This window comes from Dendropsophus ebraccatus, chromosome 3 (genome assembly GCF_027789765.1).
Source record: "Dendropsophus ebraccatus isolate aDenEbr1 chromosome 3, aDenEbr1.pat, whole genome shotgun sequence".
Classification (NCBI taxonomy): Eukaryota; Metazoa; Chordata; class Amphibia; order Anura; family Hylidae; genus Dendropsophus; species Dendropsophus ebraccatus.
Window position 1 is genome coordinate 139,550,011 of NC_091456.1, and position 21,952 is coordinate 139,571,962.

Here is a 21,952-nt window from a genome sequence, read left to right on the forward strand (position 1 = left end):
ACCATGTGAGAATGACGGCCGTCTTTTATAACAGCGGCCGTCATTGTGCAAATAACATCAGTTATTTAGACAATAACCCCATTGGTTAGTTATTGGGGCAATAACTGACTTTATTATGAAAGACGGTCATCATTTTTACATAGCATGAGCCTAGCCATAATCTGTTCCTGACTTTGGTTTTAATAATTGCAATAAAAACTCTGTGTGTGTGAACACACTGTAATGGAAGAGATCAAGCATATTGTCACCATGATTGTGATGGAAAATGCCAATTCTTTCTCTCTATGGCTTATTTCAAATACATGCACTCTCAGATGAGTGGAGTGTTTACGCGCAAGGGGGAGAGCAAGCTTATGTGTATAGACAGCCAAAGACCTCATTTATATGTGTGTTTGATCAGTAATTTTTACCAGGGGTAGATCCTAAATATAGAAGCATATAATGGGAACAGTTATTCTTCTCTTCTTTACAGCTATTCCTATTTATTTATTTTTTTTAAACAGAGGAAAAATAACAATTACAGTAATCCCCACTCACATTACATTTTTAAACTTTTGATACATTGCTGCCCTGGCTGAGAACATGCTATTCTTAACCCTCCGCGCTCCCCCATATCCTCCTACAGCATCTCTGGGTCCCCCACTGAATGATTCTGCCTCCACTTCCGAGATAGGCTTGGCTTGGCAGTGACAGCCCGCTCAGCCAATCACTGGCCACAGCACTGTCCCCTCTTAGTCAGTGACTGGCTGAGCGGGCTGTCACTGCCAACACAAGTCCATCTCTGAAGTGCAGGCGGGATCGCTCAGAGGGGGACCTGAAGATGCCTTAGGGAGAAACCAGGGGCGCACAGAGAAGTAAGAATAGCCTCTTATACTCTCTGCCAGAATAGCCTGTTATATTATCTGCCAGAGCAACAACATGTCAAAAGTTTAACACAGCCGTAATATCCCTTTGATTTGTAATTTAAATTATGTGCCCCAATAGGTTTGGACTGAGATGCCAGTGCGAAGCAAGCCTAATAAATATGTACATATGCCTCTGTAGCTACTCTCTCCTCTATTTTACCCAGGCATATCTGAAGCTGACCCTTTACTATACTATACTACTTTATACTTTACCATATGTATTATTCCTGATGCAAAACAAGTATTTTCCAATTCCTAGATGCAGTAGAACAAAGAATACATTAACATTACATTAACGCTGGATCAGAATAAACTACAAAATAACAGTCTCCGACGAGCTGGCAGTCTAATTTCCCTGTGTCAGGAATAATCACACCCATTAGAGATAATTTCATTGAAAATAACCTATATGTTTTTGCAAGAACCTAGAAGAAACCATGCAAAGTATAGTAAACCCCAGGGGGAGTTTACATTTACATTGTACACGGCCAAAACTTCTTTGTAAAGTTTCAGGAAAGCTTCCTTTGCTTCACTGATACAGGATGGAAAATTACTTTTACATTGCTATAACATGTGAACATGGACTATGGGGGATAAGATTAGATGGTGGGCTCCACTGAATACATGGTGGGCCTATATAAATAGGGAATACATATACAGCCAGAATCCTCACCTGTATTTACAAAATGTGACTGTATGAAAGTGCAATTCCTAAAGTAGGTGTTCAGCGACGTCACATCTTCAAAGTAACATCTTTCGAACAAAGAATCTTGAAACACTACAGACTTAAACTTCATGGAAGTGAATCTATAAAATAAAGAATTTTAGGTATGTGAACAAGAAGTAAAAGTTGAATAAACAAACAATAGATCCGTGTAAAGCACTAAAAAATCCATCTATTCTTTATGTTCTCTATGCTGCAAAATTAAAAATGTTTTCAACTTGTGTGTAGTGTATGAGACAGAGCGTGAACTCCCAATACTAGACTAGGCTTACATCTAGGGAAAAGAGTTATAATAACTGCTTCCACTCTGTTATCCACCTGTTACCATGGTGTTCTCTTCTAGCACAATTATTGCAAGTCTTGGTTAGAATTATCTCCTTATTTTGTGTATACAGTTTTCAGGTAGTTCTGTGCACCATGCTGCTTTCTGGTAAGAGACACCAAATAAGCCCTGTTCCTCTAGTCATGTATGACTATACTTCCTCTGCCCCATGCCTCTTACCAAACAACCCTATGCACTGGAGACATCTGGGGTTGGTGTAGTTAAGGGGTAATCCAAAAAGTAATTAAAAAAGAAAAAAAAAACAGGGAGGTCGGAGATAATAATAAAGTGAAACTTTCCCAATCTCACCACTCACAGTCACCCACTGGTCTCCTGTATCTCCCAATTACAGCCTTGCTCAGAATGGCCCGCTCAGCCAGTCATTGACTGGGGTGGGACATCTCTGCAGTCACTGACTGGCTGAGCAGGTACAGTAGTTCCTGTGGAATCGTGATGATAAAGGAACCCAGAAAACCCAGGAGACTGGAGGATGCAGCTGTGGTGAAACCAGGACAGGTAAGCATCAGTGGGATACGTAGACATTCCGTAGATTTGTCCCACTGGGGTCAGTTCCTATAGCTTTCATGCCCTGCATGTTTTAGAGAGGTTCCTGGCATGGGCAAGGTAAATCCCTGTTTGGCTTCTCTCTCTAGATGGAAGCTTAGCACTGCATAGCACTTACATAATTACTTGCATAAATTAAGTCTTTAGGTTGCTGTTTCTGTGTCCCTGTCAAGGGACCTAGCCAAAGCCAGGCCCTGCCTTAATCTCAGCAGAGACTCCTCTATCTGCTTCCTCCCACACTGACAACTAGACCAAGACTAAACACTTCCTTCTGCCAAGAACTAACTCCTCCTACAGGGACTAACTAAACCCTACTGTGAGTGGTAGGGGCTGTGTGTGTGTGTGTGTGTGTGTGTAGAAAAGGAGGATAGGATAGCATAAGAGAGAAAGCACCTGCACCTGTAAGTGGTTAGAAGACAACACATGGTACCAAACAGTTAACCCTGTAGTTTCCTCAGCTGTGCAAAAGTTAGACAAAGTCAGTGGGACACTACAAAAGATGATGGACCAAAGTAAGGGGGAGAGAGCCTGCCTTACTCCCACTGTAATGTGAATTTGTAGATCCTTAATTAAAAGCTGTATTACACAACCCGATCCACGCTGTAGATGAATTCTGATCTCCTAGATTGGTACCTAATAGCTTAATAGCTCGTTGATTGTGTGGCCCTTTACTTTAATCAGCTGCACATCTCCTATTACATGGGGAGTTTTGCATTCAACAGCTAACTTTTTAAACATGGAGCAATAACTCCATGATCTCACAGATAATCGATCCATGTAATAGGGCCAACACATGTTGAAAAAAGCAGGTCCTCCTCACTGACCTGTTTGTAAGACAATTAGCTGAAGCAGGAGCCTCCCCCCTCTGCTCTGTATGGAAAATGGAACAAATTATCAGAATATATACCCCTATATACTATTTACTGTATGACATTAGATTTTAGGTTTTCCATTATCATTGTGCTGGTTTGGTATTATAGGCTCCCCATTCTGCCAGCCTGTTTCGCATGCTTTGTATTACAAAGAAGGCCAGTTACACCAAGGATAAGAAGATTCTTACTTGTCATTGATGAATTCTCCACTTTTATGGATTTGATTTTCCAGAGTAAAATTGAAATTGTAGTTTGAAATATTTTCTCCATAAAAGTATTTCACTCTTAGTGCATATTCATCCGCCTGCAGGTGTTTGATGACGTCCGAGAACCAGACGGATAACCCATAGTAGCTGTAAAAACAGAAACAACCTATACATTACACACGTTTGAAACAGAATGATGGTCAGCTAACCTCCTTTGTGTGAATTGCAGCATGAAAGTGTGCACATGGGGGGTACACGGGTCCATATGGCAGTCAACCAGAATTTCATAGAAGACAAGAAAGAGGTCCCATCACTCCTACATGTGCGACTAAAAATAGACTTTATTTCATATCCAAACTAAAATCCATGGCTGGATGACAAACCAACGCATTTCATGCAGGTACACTTAATCATGGTTTAGGCGCACCTGCATAGTGATGGATCCTTCACCTCTTTCTTGATTCTTGGCGAAGCATTTGTACACACACTTTTACTGTAGTAACTGTAGCTGAGGTTGTTGCCGAAGTAATGTCCTTTCGGCATATGTTTAAGAAGTATTCATATGCCATACTATATGTTAGGCATTACAAGCAGTGGTGCATCATAATGTGGGTGGTCCAGATAGCCACCCAAGGATTGAGGCTCCTGGGGGGTCCACGGCTATCCAAACTGCCCACAGCTGATCTTACATTGTTGGATCTGGCAAGTTGCACTGGGCCGCCGGAGCATCCCCTGAATGATGTGCAACTTTGCAGAGCCGTAGCAGAAATCCAGGACATTTTTCCTGGATTCCCAGGTGAGCAAACTATTAATCGTGTGTGTATCTTTAAGATGCATACTGCTACAAGTATTCAGTTAGTATGGAACACTGCAATGTTCTTTTTTTTAACATTAATGATTCATTATATTACTGTAATATATAGCATGAGAACCCCTTTATTGGCAGATTCAGCTTTGGTAGGTTTGTACAATAAAGGTCCATAAAAAACACATTTAAAGTACCAAAATTTACAAGACCTTTCACCCACTGTGAATGACAGCAGGAAGCTGTAGTATAGTATAAAGTGTATTAGTTAAGGAAATGCACTATTAGGCTATGTTCAAGCTACGTAAAAGTGCGGGGTGGAACAATGCCTCTACTTCAATGGGATCCCGGCCGGAGCGTATACACATCGTATACGCTCCAGACGGGATCCCATGCAGACCCGCAAATAATTGCAATTGCGGCCGCAGAAAGACCTATCAGTTCACACAATGAAGCGAGCAACTCCAGCCGCTTGCTTCAATGTGTGCTATGTAAAGTTCTGATGCGCGCGCGCACTGATGCGCCCGCATCAGAACCCTGCGGCTGGAAAGATCATCCAGCCGCTACTTAAGTACCGGCCAGGATGATCCGGGCAGAGACCGGCCGTTCCGTGACCCGGCCGGGTCACGGAACGGCCGGTCTCATACGTAGTGTGAACATAGCCTTATATAGTATAGTTGAATTCAAAATCAGAAATTTCATGGAGTTTTCTGGCCAAAAAATGTTGCTGGGCTATCAACAGGACAGGCCATCAGTGGTTGTTTAAGGGGGTGCCAACGCCAAGGAACCCCCACCAAACAGCTTATCGGCACAGTGTCCAATCTGTGGCCATACACTTAGTCTGGATGCTTGAATGAAGAAGGATTTCTGGACCTTTCCATTCGCCTCTAAAATAAGTTACTTAGCTAAATGAGTAGTTCCACAAAATAAAACAAATGCAGGAAGGGGGTGCAGGAAAATAATAAACAAAGAAAACGTACCCATCCCCTTGCCCCAAAGCATTGCTCCCAGGTCCCCTTGACAGTCGCCGGTGTTCTGCACATCTTCCAGATGCAACGTCATGTACCTGGCTGAGTGACTACCTGCTCACTGAATCAGTGACATGAGCGGGACACTGCCCCAGTCACTGACAGGCTGAGCGAGCAAACGCTCAACTGGGCAGTGAAGTTGCAACTGGAAAAGCCGGGTATGTGACGTACCCGAATTCCAGCCAAAGATGACTGCCGTGACCATCAATGGCAACGGAGGGTGGCACAACTACATTTGGTGATGCCTTTTTCAACTACATGGGCCTTCCTCTTTATAGCTTACTGTACACTGAAAACTCAGAACTTTGTAAATCAGTTTGTTAAATAAAACAAGTAGAAAGAAAAAATTAGTGTATTCCAATTGAAAAGAACTACACGGGATCAAACTCAAACGTACCCAAATGACAGCGAGAGCCACACTATCGTCAGCTTGATTGTGTTTTCTTTGACAGGATAATCAAAGCATCTCATGAACGTTAACCAGATCTGTAAAATAATGTGTAATATTAGGGATGATGTAAGTAAATGATAGAGCGCATCACAATACCGAGCGTTCCATAAGAAAAGATAAGGATAATTAGGGGGCTCGGTAATTACACGCTTTCATTTTAATTAATTTTCATACAGATTCTGAAATAGAAGCCGTGTAGGAGGGACTGTCATCTACTGGCCTATTAGTAAGATTAAGTATCATCAGGTTATGTTAGCCTGTCTCTCATTACACAATGCTGCTGCTCATATACAGAGATAAGTACAAATTAGGGAAAGTTCGGATGTAAAGTACTAAATAAATTGTGTAAAATTTAAAGAAGCTTAGAAAAACATGGTTGCTTTCAAGACCTGCAACTATGAGGAGACTCCTGTGCTTTGTCAGACAATGTATGGACCTACAGCAAACTCTTATAGCCCTTGTAAAAGAAGTATTAATTTAGATACACTAGAAAGAGAACTCATATTATGGAGGAGCAATCCAGCAATGGCAGCTCACCAAATACGGTAGTAACAGAAGAAAAAGCAGGTAGGCAGCACTTCCAAATAAAAGCACAATTCCTTTATTGTTGTCACATTAAAAATGTATCCATGACATCCGGAGAAACATAATAAAAATTGACGCATTTCAGATCTACATGATTATTTCTCATGGTTGACCATGCTGATCCAAAACGTGTCAGTTGTTTTACCGTTTTTTCCCATGTGTGCCTGTCCTTATGTCATGGATGAATTTTTAATGAGATGACTTTAACCCCTTAAGGACAGAGCCTGAAATGGCCTTAATGACATAGACAAATTTTATGAAAAGGACCTGTGTCACTTTAGTCATTAATAACTTCGGGATGCTTTTACCTATCCGGCTGATTCTGAGATTGTTTTCTCGTGACATATTGTACTTTACATTTCTGGTAAATTGGAGTCGATATTAATAACGAATATTTATGAAAAAAACCCAAATAACGTGAAAAATTGTAAAAAAAATGCATTTTTCAAACTTTGAAACTTTTTGGGCTATACAGAAAGTGGTTATACCACATAAATTATATATTAAATAGCGTTAGCAACATGTCTAATTTATGTTGGCGGCATTTATTAAACGATCTTCCATTTTTTTTAGACAATAGAAAGCTTAAAACATAAGCAGCAAATTTCCAAATTTTCAGTACAATTTCAAAATCAGATATTTTTAGGGACCTGTTCAGGTTTAAAGTGTATTTGAGGGGCCTGTATGTTAGAAAGCCCCACAAAGCACCCCATTTCAGAAACTGCACCCCCCACACTCTGCAAAAGCACATCCAGAAAGTGTTTTAACCCTTTAGGAGAGTCACAGAAATAAAAGCTAAGTGTGTAAGAAATTTGAAAATTTTAATTTTCTGTGCAGAGATTTTATTGTAATCCAATATTTTTCATATTTATAAACTTATTACCAGAGAATTTCACCACAATATTGATTGCCCCGTTTCTGCAGTTTATAGAAATACCCCATATGTGGCCCTAATGCATTGTTTGACGGAACCACAAGCCTCAGATACAAAGGAGCGCCTAGTGAATTTCAATGGCTCCGTTATATTTGGTCATTTCTGACTGTACCACTTCAGGTTGGCAGAGGCTTTGGGGTGCCAAAACGTAAAAAACACCCCTAAAGGGACCCCATTTAGAAAACTAGACCCCTCAAGGAATATAACAAGGGGTGCGGTGAGCATTTGGACCCCACAGGTGCTTCACAGTTTTTCCTAACAATATGGCGTGAAAAAAGAAAAGTTTATTTTTTACACTAAAACAATCTAACCTTCAATTTTTCATTTTCACAAAGGGATGAAAGGGAAAAAAAAACACAAAATGTGTAGCACAGTTTCTCCCGAGTAAGGAAATAACCAACATGTGGACATAAAGTGCAATTTGGGTGCAGGGTAAGCCTCCAAAGGGAAGGAGCGTCAATTGGCTTTTGGAAGCTGGATTTCACTGGAATGGATTTCAAGGGCCATGTCGCATTTTCAGAGCCCTCGTGCTGCCAAGACACTGGAAACCCCCCACATGTGCCCCATTCTGGAAACTACACCCCTCAAGGAATCTAACAAGGGGTGCAGTGAGCATATGGACCCCACTGGTGATGGGCACAAATGTAGCAAAATGTGACGTGAAAGTGAAAATTTTCATTTTTTCACTTTAACGGCACATATGTGCCCGTCATCCAGGGGTCCATATCCTCATTGCACCCCTTGTTAGATTCCTTGAGGGGTGTAGTTTCCAGAATGGGGTCACTTGTGTGGGGTTTCCAGTGTTTTGGCAGCACGAGGGCTCTGTAAATACGACATGGCGTTCATCATCCATTCCAGCCAAATCCAACCTCCAAAATCCAAACGCTCGCTCCTTCCCTTCGGAGGCTTGCCCTGCGCCAACATGGGGCTTTATGTCCACATGTGGGGTATTTACGGACTTGGGGGAAATTGCTCTACACATTTTGTGCTTTTTTTCTCTTTTAACCCCTTGTGAAAATGAAAAATTCAAGGCTAGACCAACATTATAGTGTAAAAAATGTAATATTTCATTTTCACCCACATTGTTCCACATTTGTACCTGTCACCAGTGGGGTCCATATGCTCACTACATCCATTGTTACATTCCCTGAGGGGTGTAGTTTCCATAATGGGGTCACTTGTGGGGGGTTTTCACTGGCTTGGCAGAACAGGGACTTTTTAAATGCAACATGGCCCTCGAAATCCATTCTACCGAAATCCAGCCCCAAAAAGCTAAATGGCGCTCCTTCCCATTGGAGGCTCGTCTTGCGGCCACTTAGTGCCTTAAGTCCACATGTGGGGTATTCCCGTGCTCGGGGGAAATTTCTCTACGCGTTTTGTTTTGTTTATTCTCTTTTAACCCCTTGTGAAAATGAAAAAAACAAGTCTAGATCAATTATTTAGTGTAAAAATTAAAAAATTTTTACACTACATGTTGGTCTATACTTGATTTTTTCACAAGGGTTTAAAAGAGAAAAAAATCTCAAAGCGTGTAGAGCAGTTTGTTTCGAGTATGGAAATACCCCACATGTGGACTTAAAGCGCCATGCGGCCGCAAGACGAACCTCCAAAGGGAAGGAGCGCCATTTGGCTTTTGGAGGCTGGATTTGGCTGGAATGGATTTCAAGGGCCATGTTTCATTTACAAAGACCCTATGGTGCCAAGGCAGTGGTAAACCCCCACAAGTGACCCCATTCTGGAAACTACACCCCTTAAGGAATCTAACAAGGGGTGCAAAGAGCATATGAACCTCACTGGTGATGGGCACAAATGTGGAACAATGTGACGTGAAAGTGAAAAATTTCATTTTTTCACTTTCACTGCACAAATGTGCCCGTCATCAAGGGGTCAATATCCTCACTGCACCCCTTGTTAAATTTCTTGAGGGGTGTAGTTTCCAGAATGGGGTCACTTTTGGGGGGTTTCCACTGTCTTGGCAACACAGGGCCTTTGTAAATGCGACATGGCATTCACCATCAATTCTAGCCAAATGGCGCTCCCTCCCTTTGGAGGCTTACCATGCACCCGCATGACGCTTTATGTCCACATGTGGGGTATTTCCATACTCAGGGGGAATTGCTCTACACATTTTAAGTTAATTTTATCTTTTAACCCTTTGTGAAAATGAAAAAATAAAGACTAGATCAATGATTTAGTGTAAAAATTATATATTTTTTTTACACTAAATGTTGGTCCAGCTTTGATTTTTTTCATTTCCAAAAGGGGTTAAAAGAGAAAATAAATGCAAAACGTGTACGAAAATACCCCACATGTGGACATAATGTGCCATATGGGCACAGGGCAAGCCACCAAAGGGACAGAGTGCCATTTAGAGGCTGGAATGGAGGATGGAGACCATGTTGCATTTACAAAGCTCCTGTGCTGCCAGGACAGTAGAAACCCCCCACAAGTGACCCCATTCTGGAAACTACACCCCTCAAGGAATCTAACAAGGGGTGCAGTGAGGATATGGACCCTACTGGTGACGGGCACATATGTAGAACATGTGCTGTGAAGAAGAAAAATACTATTTTTTTCACTTTCACAGCACTAATGTGGCCGTCACTAGGGGTCCATATCCCCAATGCCCCGCTTGTTAGATTCCTTATGGGGTGTAGTTTCCAGAATGGGGTCACTTGTGGGGGGTTTGTACTGTCCTGGCCGCACAGGGGCTTTCTAATTGCATCATGGCATCCTCTAATGGGAATGGCGGCCATGTCTATTTAGTTGGGGAAAAGCGACTATTTTAATTAATTTGGGGGTATTGGGCCAATTAGAAGTTTATAAGGTTGAAAAGGACAGGTGTCCATCAAATTCAACCTGTTTTGATCCACAGGAAGGCAAAAAACCCTCGTGAGGCAGAAAACAGTAGCCTCATAACAGGGGAAAAATTCCTTCCCGACTCCATAATGGCGATCAGAATAATCCCTGGATCAACGTGACCCCTGAAATAAGAATAAGGGACAGAATATTGAAAATTTAGAACTCCGATGACGTGTGGTACGCCTTGAAGCAATCCTTAATGCAGAGGCCGGGGTGATCAGGACAGGTGTCACACTGGTAAATGGTGTCCTTCCTGATCCCCCTTTTGTGGCACACTCTGCACTTCTTTTGGGATCTCCCCTTTTTTCCAGTGTGGGGGACTTCACCTGGAAAATGTTGTCCTGGTGCGATACGGGGTCCTTCATATCCAGAAGGGCTGGGGCCCTCTCTATGGCTGCCGAATATCAGGGCTTTCATTACTGCTTCCTGGAAATCAAGGAATTTCCCCAGGTGGCCGGCACATCGGTACAACACAAAAGCGTTGTACATCGCTGTTTGTACCAGATGTACGGCCACCTTTTTGTACCACGTTCTTGTTTTTCGCGTGGCGTTTTATGGTTTGAGGACTTGATCTGAGAGATCAACTCCTCCCATATACTGATTGTAGTCTAGAATACAATCAGGTTTGTTCACCACATCGCGCTTGTCCTTATATCTGACCAACAGCATGTTTTCACAGGCATAGGCCTTGCACGCACCCCTTCTCATTGTTTCTCTAACAGGGTGACTTGGGAGGCCTCTTTGATTTTTTCGGATCGTGCCACAAGCTACAGTAGCTCGGGCAGCAAGGGACCGAAACAGGGGGATGCTGGTATAAAAGTTATCAACGTACAGGTGATAACCTTTATCCAACAGCGGGAAGATCAGTTCCCAAACGATCTTCCCACTAACTCCGAGGATGGGGGGGCATTCTGGGGGCTGGATTTGGGTGTCCCTACCCTCATATACTCTAAGGCTGGGTTCACACTATGTATATTTCAGGCAGTATTTGGTCCTCATGTCAGGTCCTCATAGCAACCAAAACCAGAGGTGGATTGAAAACACAGAAAGGATCTGTTCACACAATGTTGAAATTGAGTGGATGGCCGCCATATAACAGTAAATAACGGCCATTATTTCAATACCACAGCCGTTGTTTTAAAATAACAGCAAATATTTGCCATTAAATGATGGCCATCCACTCAATTACAACATTATGTGAACAGAGCCTTTCTGTGTTTTCAATCCACTCCTGGTTTTGGTTGCTATACAGCCTCACAAATACAGCCTCAAATATACATAGTGTGAACCCAGCCTAAATCTGTAAGTGTACCCTGAGGTACTCTCAGAGTTTGTAGAATTTCACGCCATACCGTGATCTTTTATTGGGAAGGTACTGGCGGAAATGGAGTCTTCCTTTGAAGCTCAGGAGGGACTCATCCACTGAGATGTATTTCTCTGGGATATACATCTCAGTAAATTTGGCTAAGAAGTGCGCTATGACCGGCCGTACTTTGTACAGTCGGTCATATGAGGGGTCATCTCGCGGGGGGCAACTTGCATTTTTATTATAATATTATAATGCAAGAATTTTAGGAGGGTTTTGAATCGTACCCGTCCCATGGCCATTCTGTAAAGTGGGGTATTATATATAATATCTCCACTCCAGTATTGCCGCATTGTGGGTTTTTTTTACTAGGCCAATGTGCAGCAGGAGCCCCCAAAATGTTGTCATTTCGGCTGCATCCACAGGGGTCCACGCCATGGGCCTAGTAAAAGAAGAGGAGGGGTTCTGGGCCAGGAATTGGTGCGTGTACAGATTTGTTTGCGCCACCATCAAATTTACTAAGTCATCAGAGAAATAGAGCTTGAAAAAGTCTATTTCTCTGAGACCTGTGGGGTTCACCTGGATTCTCGCCATTGCCATAAAGCCAGGAATCCAGGGCTGATGATTTTGGGGGTCTGGGGTCCAGATGGGGTCACCTGTCTGGGGGACAGGGGGGTGGTATGGGGTCACCTGTCTGGGGGACAGGGGGTGGGATGGGATCACGTGTCTGGGGGGCAGGGGGCGGGATGACTTGTCCGGGGGGGCAGGGGGTGGGATGGAATGACAGGGGGCAGCCCGAGGCGTCCTCCTTGGACGCCGTGGTGGATAACCATCATCACTGGATGATGATGATGAGGATGAGGATGAATGGAGGAATGAAGGATCCACCCATTCATCCTCACTGGCTGTTTCGGTGTCAGAGGCGATAAGTGCGTACGCCTCTTTCACCGAAAACCGTTTCTGTGACATTTTTATACGGGGATTGGGGTAGGGGGGGTATGGGTGGTATGTAAATGTGATGTAGTGTAGTGGTGTAGTGTAAAACTTTATTAGATGTATTGTAATGTAATGTGTGGTAGTGTAGTGTAGTGTTTTGTGTTTTACGTGTTTTTCACAGTAAGGGGGGGGGAGGAAACTACGTAAAAAAAGAGTTGCTGATAAATGCCGCACTTATGTGCGGTACTTATCAGCAAACAGTGGCGGTAGGATATAGAAAAAAGGGGGGGAAAAAACCCCTACGCCGAAAAAGCGGCGTTGCTGATCAGCAGCGCACTTACGTGCGACGCTGATCAGCACTCAGCGGCGAAAGGGCGCAAAAAAAAAAATGCTATTTCTTTACCCCAAAGCCACTGATTAGTGTATGATATACACTAACCAGCCGCTAGGGGGCAGTACAAGTACCTGACGGAAATAGCCGAAGATCTCCGGAAAAACGAACGTACCCGACAAGAGCTGAACGAAGACGCCGAGAGAAGCGGACGCCACGGGATTGCCGATTCGCCGCACCGGACACTGCGATCAGGTGAGTATGGTGCACTACACACCACACACACACCTGCTCTGCACACCTCAGCTAACCGACTGAGGTGTGCAGATCAAAGTAAAAATATTTATTTTTACTTTGATCGCCGCCATTTGCCGGCCGGGCTTGGCCGGCCAATAGCGGCGATCGGGGGGCTGGCACAGTGGCCACCCCCACTCTAAACACTAATGATGATTGGTGCTGTCTCGGACAGCACCAATCATCATTAAATTCCGGGTCCCCGGGTCACCGATGACCCGGGAACCGGAAAATCACTGTAGTTGGCTGATTTGAATAAATCAGCCAATTACAGCGATCGTCGGCACGGGGGGTTAATCACCCCCCCCCCCCCCCCGTGCCGACAAGCTATGGTGGTCTGCTGTTAGTAACAGCAGCCATCATTACCCGATCGCCGCGTGTTTACAAGCAGCGGTCGGGTAAACATCGGGCGTAAATTTACGCCCTGGTGCGTTAAGTACCAGGCTGTGAGGGTGTAAATTTACGCCCAATGTCGTTAAGGGGTTAAAGTGTCACTGTTGTTTACTTTTTTTGCAGAAACCAACTGTACCTGTGATTTTAAGAAACTTTGTAATTAGTTTTATTAGCTGAGAAATGCATTTTTATCATGAAAAAGCAGTTTGAAGCTCTCCCCCCATCTTCATGGTTTTCTATGGAGAGGGGAGGGGTGGAGGGAGATGAGGCACCAAAACAGGACAACAAAGAGTTAATTTACAGCTACATCATCGGGCTATCTCCTCTGACAGTCCGCACTGACCTCTCTGACCTCTGAATACTGGCTTTCACACAGCTCCCGCTGTGTAATCCTTCGTTCTCTGCTCTCTGCTGGAGACTTATCTCCCTCCACCCCCCTCCCCTCTCCATAGATTACACAGGGTCCAACTGATGTAAAAAAGACGAGATTTCCTAATAATGAGCAGTGGATGAGAGAAAGGAGGGAGGGGGTGCCTGGGGAAAGTCTTTTTTAATGCAGATAATGGCATATTAGGCTAATAAACCCAATTACAAAGTTTCTTAAAATCGCTTGGACTATTGATTTCTGCAAAAAAAAACAACAAAAACAAACGACAGTGACACTTTAAAGGAATTGAGATTTTATTTGGTAGTGTCTGCTACCATTTTTTTCTTTATATTATAGAGGACCTGACATTACCATGCATTAAACACTTCCCAGATTAGTCAAAGATCAACAATCATATCAGGCTTCATATAATATTTACCTATACACCAGGGATGGGGAACCTTCGGCCCTTTAGTTGTTGCAAAACTACAATTCCCATCATGCCTGGACAAAGTTTTAGCTTTGGCTGTCTAGGCATGATGGGCATTGTAGTTTTGCAACAGCTGGAGGGCAGAAGGTTCCCCATCCCTGCTATACACTGTTCAGGTACTGTGATTTGTTGTACTTGTACAGTTTCTACATTACATATTCACATGTTTAGTATCTCCATGAGTTATGATTCATCTAAATATTAGTAACCTTCCGCTACTTTTAATACTGACTATAAAGCAGCTCCTAAGACTGCTGTTCTGTTGTTTTGCTGTATCGCCAGCATACGCTTCAGCTATAGCCTAGGGATCTCTATTTAATGCAATAAAATTTTAGGGACTTGCAGAGAGACAGAATTTTGGTCAAAAGCAGAATATTTAGAGCCTGGAGTGTCTCTAAATCCCGGTGTAATGGATCAATGTAAAAACGGCAACAACCAATGGAGTGCACTGTCTAAGCTGCATGTGACATATTGCATATCAGGTATTATTCGGTTTCAGGGCTGGACTCTTGCAGGTTATAGACACAGATCAGGGTAAGATCTAAAGCCCTGGTTACTAGAGAGTAAACGCACTTGAATGCACTGAATGGTATCTATGTATTGCCCTTTATTAGTATCTATATGTTTATTAGGGCTTTCGGAGAGAAAAGATGACACCCAGGGATGGACAAGATAGACATGGACAAGGTGAAGGCTGCGGAGGGGCACAATACAATGTTCTGTTTATTTTGAGCAGACAAACATTCAAAAGACATTAGATTGACTTGTTGAGTGGAGTCTAAAGTCCTTTTATACAGGCAGATTACTGCCCATTACAAGCACCAACCAAATATATATGCGATGCCCTGGCCCCTGGGGGCCACTTCCGCAGTGCTGGTGTTATGAGCGGGCAATGACCGGGGCAGCTGCAGGGGTTATACTTGTCACGGTATAGGCCTGAGGGCGGCACAGCTGTAGGGCCGGTCTGTGGAATCTGCGGGTGATGATGGGCATGCGATTCTTCGCTGCACTTAGTCAGGGCACCAGTTAGTGGACACCAATGCCAGGGTTCAGTAACAGCGGTTTTATTATAGATAAGGTAACTAGTAGCAACAGTTCTGTCCGGATGCAACCGGGTATATAGCAGGCTTGGACAAATAAAGCAGGAGTGGTGTTGCATAGGCTGTGAGAATACGTGCCGGATGATGGGAGTAGGAGTATGAGAGGAATAGCGTTGCTGGGTGGATTAGCTTGAGAATAATACTTGCTGTGAATCCTTGTAGCGATGAGGAGAGATATCGGAATGACACCCAGATGAGAGAGAAGACTCCGGACACTTGAGCAGGCAGATACAGCCGAAGACTTGAATATAGCAGCAGACTCAGTCACTCTTCTTATGGTGAAGAAGCTGCAGAGAAAAAGCCCAACTCCTCTGAGGCAGGAGAGGGACGACACACATCCTCCTTGCTTGTAAGCAGGGGGAAGACTAACTTGTTAGGAGGAAGTGGGAGGTCACATGGTTGCTCCTGGCCAGAACTAGTCGGCCATTGGAGGAACCATGGTTACAGGTCACGTGATCAACAGCCTTGCATACCACTGTACACTGTACTAATACACAGGAATACATGACAATACACATGAAAATGCACATTACCAGAGAATACTAGGGGAAAACCAGCAGCAGTTGCAGTGCAAACACTTACCAGAACAGGCATTGACACAGCAATAGAAATGGCCATAATAGGAGTAGTAGTCTGTATGTTCTGGGACACTGCATACCTCCCTAGCAAATTTGAGCTGACCTCGGCGAATCTAGAAGGCAGCAAACATGAATAGACTGGACAATCAAACAACAGGAATGAATGATGAGAGTGAGTGTGATGAGGTGTGTGTTTCCCACGCCCAAGGCACAGGTGAGAAGAGAGAGAAGATGAGAAACCCTAGTGGCAGGACTTCACCTAGGGGTGCCTAACGTACTCTGGCGACCAGGTAGCTAGTGCGTGAACCATCTGACGTGTAAGCCAGGACAACTTAACTGCTGGCGGGGGACCCTCAATATTCCAGCCAGTTAGACAGTAGGTTTTCTGTTAAATGTGTTACCCTACTGGAGGAGAACGTGAAGACCTGTGTACTATCTTGGCGTGTCTGAGTAGTGTCTTGGATACCTGGAAGAGAAAAGAACAAAATAATAAAAGCAAACATACATGGGGGCCCCTTACATACCGGTCAATCATACAACACAATTACTCAATAGGCCAAACACACGAAAGGGTATCCAAGGTGCAATATGTATGGACCAGTGTGAATATTAGGTAAGACTATGTGTGATAACTACTGCGTTGGGACAAGACAGAGGTAAACAAATACTGGAAACAAAAGGAAAAAAAACACAAGGGACAACAAATACTGCAAGGTCTTGAGGAGAACTGGCTCACATGAATCTGAATGAAACCTGAGAGAAATCTGAATGAAAATCTGAGAAAAAATCTGAATACAAACTGGCTCAACTAAATTTTTCCAGCTATAGATATGATAATACACAATAATGAGACTGGATGAGAAAATACACTCCTACATAAACTGGACTTTCTCTGAGGTATATGTAAACTGACTTCTCTTACTCAGAGGAGGAGCTATCTGACTTTGACACTGGAAAATATACTGTTTTACAAAAGAGGCACTCTACTCTGAGGCAATCTAAATAACCTTTTGCTTACTCAGAGGAGGAAATACAAAGACTTCGATAACACTGGAATGCAATGGTAGAAAAAGTGCAATAATGAAATAAGTGTAATAATACCCTGTGTGGAACACACAATCACAGGAAAGTGCATTAGGAAGGAATGGGTTAAGTGTCTCTGTGAGGTAGAGTCTCTTTTAGGCAATTAGACATCGTCCATGTAAAAGGCTCTGGGACAGGCACTAGAGAACCTTTTGTTACTGTAAGTGTCCATCAGCTCATGGCTGGTTAGTACAGGGAACTTGGTCAGGAGGACCAGGCACGAACCTTGAACGTTGCATACACTAGAATGGTGAAACAGCACACAAAAAAAAAACACAGTCATAGAACTCAGCCCTTGGGAGGACATTTAACAGAAATGTCCTGGAGGATCCCAAGTGGCACCCCTCTTTTTCTCCCAGGGATAATACCGGGAGGAAGCCGGAGCAGGAGCATCATCTGCTGCGGTGGTGACCACGAGGCTAGGGGTCACGGTGGTCACAGGAGAGACAGTAGGGGCCACATGGTAGGTAGTGGTGGTGGTCGCAGCTTTAGCCACGGCAGTGGTAGGGGGAGTCACCGTAGTAGCCATGGTGAGGGGGGCTTTAGCCACCGGAGGTAGCAAGGTTAGGGCCTGCTTGATCTCATCCGCCAACTTCTTGATAACCGGGTCGTCCCCAAACACCCACTGAGGCAGGGATGGTGTCCCGGGCCCGGGGAGCCTCCAGGGACTGGCGTAGCAGGTGGCCTTAAAGTTATCCCCCTGGCTAGAGGCAGGAAGAGGGGCGCCCGGAACCCCGGTACTCACAGATCCATCGTTTTCTGGCGAGGTCGATCCTCCTGTGGAGAAGGCAACCTCGGGAGTGCTGGAGCAACGAGATCCCGGTGAGACGCTGGCGATGGAGACAGGCTCTTCCTCCGGACCGTTGGAGACTGGTGTAGAGCCCCAACTGATATAGCTGTCGGAGGGTAGCGGCATTAGCAGGCACGCAGGATTGAGCAGAGGCAGACTCTCAGGCAGTGTAGGCATCACAAGCGCTGGGGCTGCAGGCAGGTGCTCTTCATAGGCCGCCATCTTGCGTTCCACTGGCCGGAACTTGTAGCAGGAAGGGGAGGAGCGCCAGGCTGGAGGATCAGGCTCCAAAGTCTGCCCAGCAACAATGACGTCAGTGGAAGCGGCCGGCCAATCAGGAGAGACACAGTCATTATCAATGGCGCCAAGCAATTCCCGCTTCTCGGCCGAATGGCAGTTAACCCCCTCCTCTCCGGGGTATGGCGCAGCCAGAAATTGAAGAAGACGGCGGCCATCTTGTGTACTGTTTAGGGCCCGAAACACCTCAATCACCCCCATAGTAATCGGCAAAGTCTCTGGGGGGTAGCAGTACAGTTCTGGGGGCACTGACAGTTGGCACAACACAGTCTGTATCCTGTTCGTGACGCCAAATGCGATGCCCTGGCCCCTGGGGGCCACTTCCGCAGTGCTGGTGTTATGAGCGGGCAATGACCGGGGCAGCTGCAGGGGTTATACTTGTCACGGTATAGGCCTGAGGGCGGCACAGCTGTAGGGCCGGTCTGTGGAATCTGCGGGTGATGATGGGCATGCGATTCTTCGCTGCACTTAGTCAGGGCACCAGTTAGTGGACACCAATGCCAGGGTTCAGTAACAGCGGTTTTATTATAGATAAGGTAACTAGTAGCAACAGTTCTGTCCGGATGCAACCGGGTATATAGCAGGCTTGGACAAATAAAGCAGGAGTGGTGTTGCATAGGCTGTGAGAATACGTGCCGGATGATGGGAGTAGGAGTATGAGAGGAATAGCGTTGCTGGGTGGATTAGCTTGAGAATAATACTTGCTGTGAATCCTTGTAGCGATGAGGAGAGATATCGGAATGACACCCAGATGAGAGAGAAGACTCCGGACACTTGAGCAGGCAGATACAGCCGAAGACTTGAATATAGCAGCAGACTCAGTCACTCTTCTTATGGTGAAGAAGCTGCAGAGAAAAAGCCCAACTCCTCTGAGGCAGGAGAGGGACGACACACATCCTCCTTGCTTGTAAGCAGGGGGAAGACTAACTTGTTAGGAGGAAGTGGGAGGTCACATGGTTGCTCCTGGCCAGAACTAGTCGGCCATTGGAGGAACCATGGTTACAGGTCACGTGATCAACAGCCTTGCATACCACTGTACACTGTACTAATACACAGGAATACATGACAATACACATGAAAATGCACATTACCAGAGAATACTAGGGGAAAACCAGCAGCAGTTGCAGTGCAAACACTTACCAGAACAGGCATTGACACAGCAATAGAAATGGCCATAATAGGAGTAGTAGTCTGTATGTTCTGGGACACTGCATATACATGTTAATGGACACTTTTTGAAAAGACCAACTTAGTCCAGATGTTGGGTGTGAATACTTGCACAAATGTTTATCTTACAACCAGGGCCGTAATTAATAGCTGCTGCTGCCCTAGGCACTAAACCTGAAGGCGCCCCATCTTCACGCACCAGTTAGCATCATGGAGAAATGGGAGTGTGGTTTTGGCCATATGCATTTCTCTACATGTAGAATTATTGTCTGAATCACGTTTTTCATGGTTTTAAACTGATTAAAACATTAACAAATTTCATACAGGATTGGTAGATTGGTAGGTGATAGCTCAGGCATCATATTTAACACCGCCATACCAGACCTGACCAATACCACTGTACCCCAAACCCCCACCCCCTTTTGAAAAGACACCAGATTTACTGGCAAGTCTAAACAGTCTAAACAAAAAAAAAGTTGTTTTCTTCCCCCTGCTCTCTGGTGCTGCCTCTCTGCAAGGTGCTGCCCTAGGCACCGGACCACGAGTGCCTAGTGGTAAATACGGCCCTGCATACAACTCTTCCTTCTTTATTTCAGGTTTTTAGAAAACTGCCATAACAGTTTTTTCTCCAAAACAAGAAGTGAATTCAAAGTAATAGGCAAAATAAAAAAAAAACACTTATATGTCTCCTAACAGTCGGATTCCCAGTGGCTTTGGCTCTAAACCTGTAGTGACAGTTTTCCAAAAAGCTGCCATGTGTGAAACCAGCCTAAACATGATGATTAAGATGATGATGATAATGTATATTATCATACAGGTGCCGTCTGGATCATATTTCCTTTTAATTGATCACGTTCCTATATGAGAATGCATTTACACAGAGATTTATCTGACTGATTTTTGAAGCCAAAGCCAGGAACAGACTATAAACACAGAACAGGTCGTAAAGAAAAGACAAAGATTTCTCTTCTTTTCAAATCCATTTCTGGCTTTGGCTTCGAAAATTTGTCAGATAAATCTGACAAATGACTTTAACATTGACCATAACTTCACTGATTTCTCCGTAGTTTTCTTATCTATGGAAGATTGCGCTAGAAGTTCGTAGGTTTGAAAAACAAAAAGTGCAGACTGGCACAACGCAGTGCTACTTAGATTGCCATCTGCTTAATATTTAAAGGATGAATGCATTGAAATTATTGCAACTTGCACTTTTGCTAGCTAATATTAGCTCCTGCTGGGTTTGCTTTTTATGACTGCTGGCAGCCTAGATGTACCTAGTCAGACAGAAGGAAAAGATTAGTGGATAATATCATAAAAGATAACATTGCCGTATCGGGGTAATCACAGATCAAGCAGACATCTGATGCTGTAAAGCTGAGGGATTTTGATACTAGTAGATCTGTATCACTTGTTACATGTTGGTTTGAGCTGGGAATAGAATTAGGCATTTAGATCAGGATTATACCAGAAACTGTGTTTTGCTTTCTAGTTTTTGAAAAAAAACACGAAAAATAGGGAAAAAATGGGATTACTTTTAGATATTGTTAAAGATAGATCCATTTTTTATTCACATAAACATAAATTGGGGCAGAATATTTTTTTTTTTTATAAGAAAAGCTAACTTTTTGCACAAAGTATAATCTAACTAGTCAAATACACTGTAGCTGGAATTTCATGGCTATGTCAAGACAGGAGAATATCTAAGAAAGATGGAATAGTAGTGTATACTGATGCACCTGGGCCTCAAAGTCAAAATCAGTAACAGGGCCCCCAATAATATTGACACCAGGTCCCAATGTGACTTCACACCCTCAGAAATGAGGACATGTCAACATTTTTGATCGGTCTGGGTCTGAGTGTTTAGACCTGATCTGATTGTGAGAATGAGCAAGGAGAGGACCGCACTATAGCGCAGTCAGCTCTCCGCGTGAGTGAGAGTCGGGCTCTATAGACTTACATAAGGCGCCCGACTCATCACGTGACACAGAGCCAGGAGTGGACCACGCTTATCATGGTTATCTCCTGGCTCGTTCTTACAATCGGTACAGGTCTGAACAAGCAGACTCGAACAGATCTATGTAAGTTAACTTGTGATTAATTGCACTCCCCTTCATTCTTGACAATTGTAGTGTGTAAGCTGTCCTTTCAAGCACCACTGATTGACTTGTACATAGATGTTTAACACTCATATGGGAGAATTATCTGCCCAACAAAGGAACCCTTAGATGGTTCCCGTCAATAGATTATTCTTGTTATTTCACTTACCCCATACAGTTCAGTGCGAACCCTTACAAAACCTCTTCTGTACCAAGTGCCCGTGTCTGTCTCAATTTCAATAAGTTCATCTATTTGTTTTGGAGTCTTGATTCTATGGACCTAACAAAAAAAAACATTTTATTTTCAAAACAGCAAATCGTGTTGTCCAGTCTGGACATGTTCCTATATAGCACCTAAATAAATGTGACACAATTCACATCAGTTCCAATGTGGCTCACATTCTAATTTTTTACTCTAATTAATTACATTGCTTACACAATGTTCATTGTAGCTAAAACGAGTAGA

General features: G+C 43.9%; 1 protein-coding gene across 2 annotated transcripts in view; it reads right to left on the reverse strand.

The window, feature by feature from the left end:
- Window positions 1–21,952, reverse strand: part of SV2C (synaptic vesicle glycoprotein 2C) — a 141,120-nt gene that overhangs the window by 10,997 nt on the left and 108,171 nt on the right. For both annotated transcript variants that reach the window (XM_069962771.1, XM_069962772.1), the window contains exons 7-10: window positions 21,656–21,766; window positions 5,824–5,912; window positions 3,576–3,740; window positions 1,579–1,712 (exon numbers count right to left, since the gene is read on the reverse strand). In XM_069962771.1, the coding sequence (XP_069818872.1) occupies window positions 1,579–1,712; window positions 3,576–3,740; window positions 5,824–5,912; window positions 21,656–21,766 (499 nt within the window). The remainder of the gene's footprint in view (window positions 1–1,578; window positions 1,713–3,575; window positions 3,741–5,823; window positions 5,913–21,655; window positions 21,767–21,952) is intronic.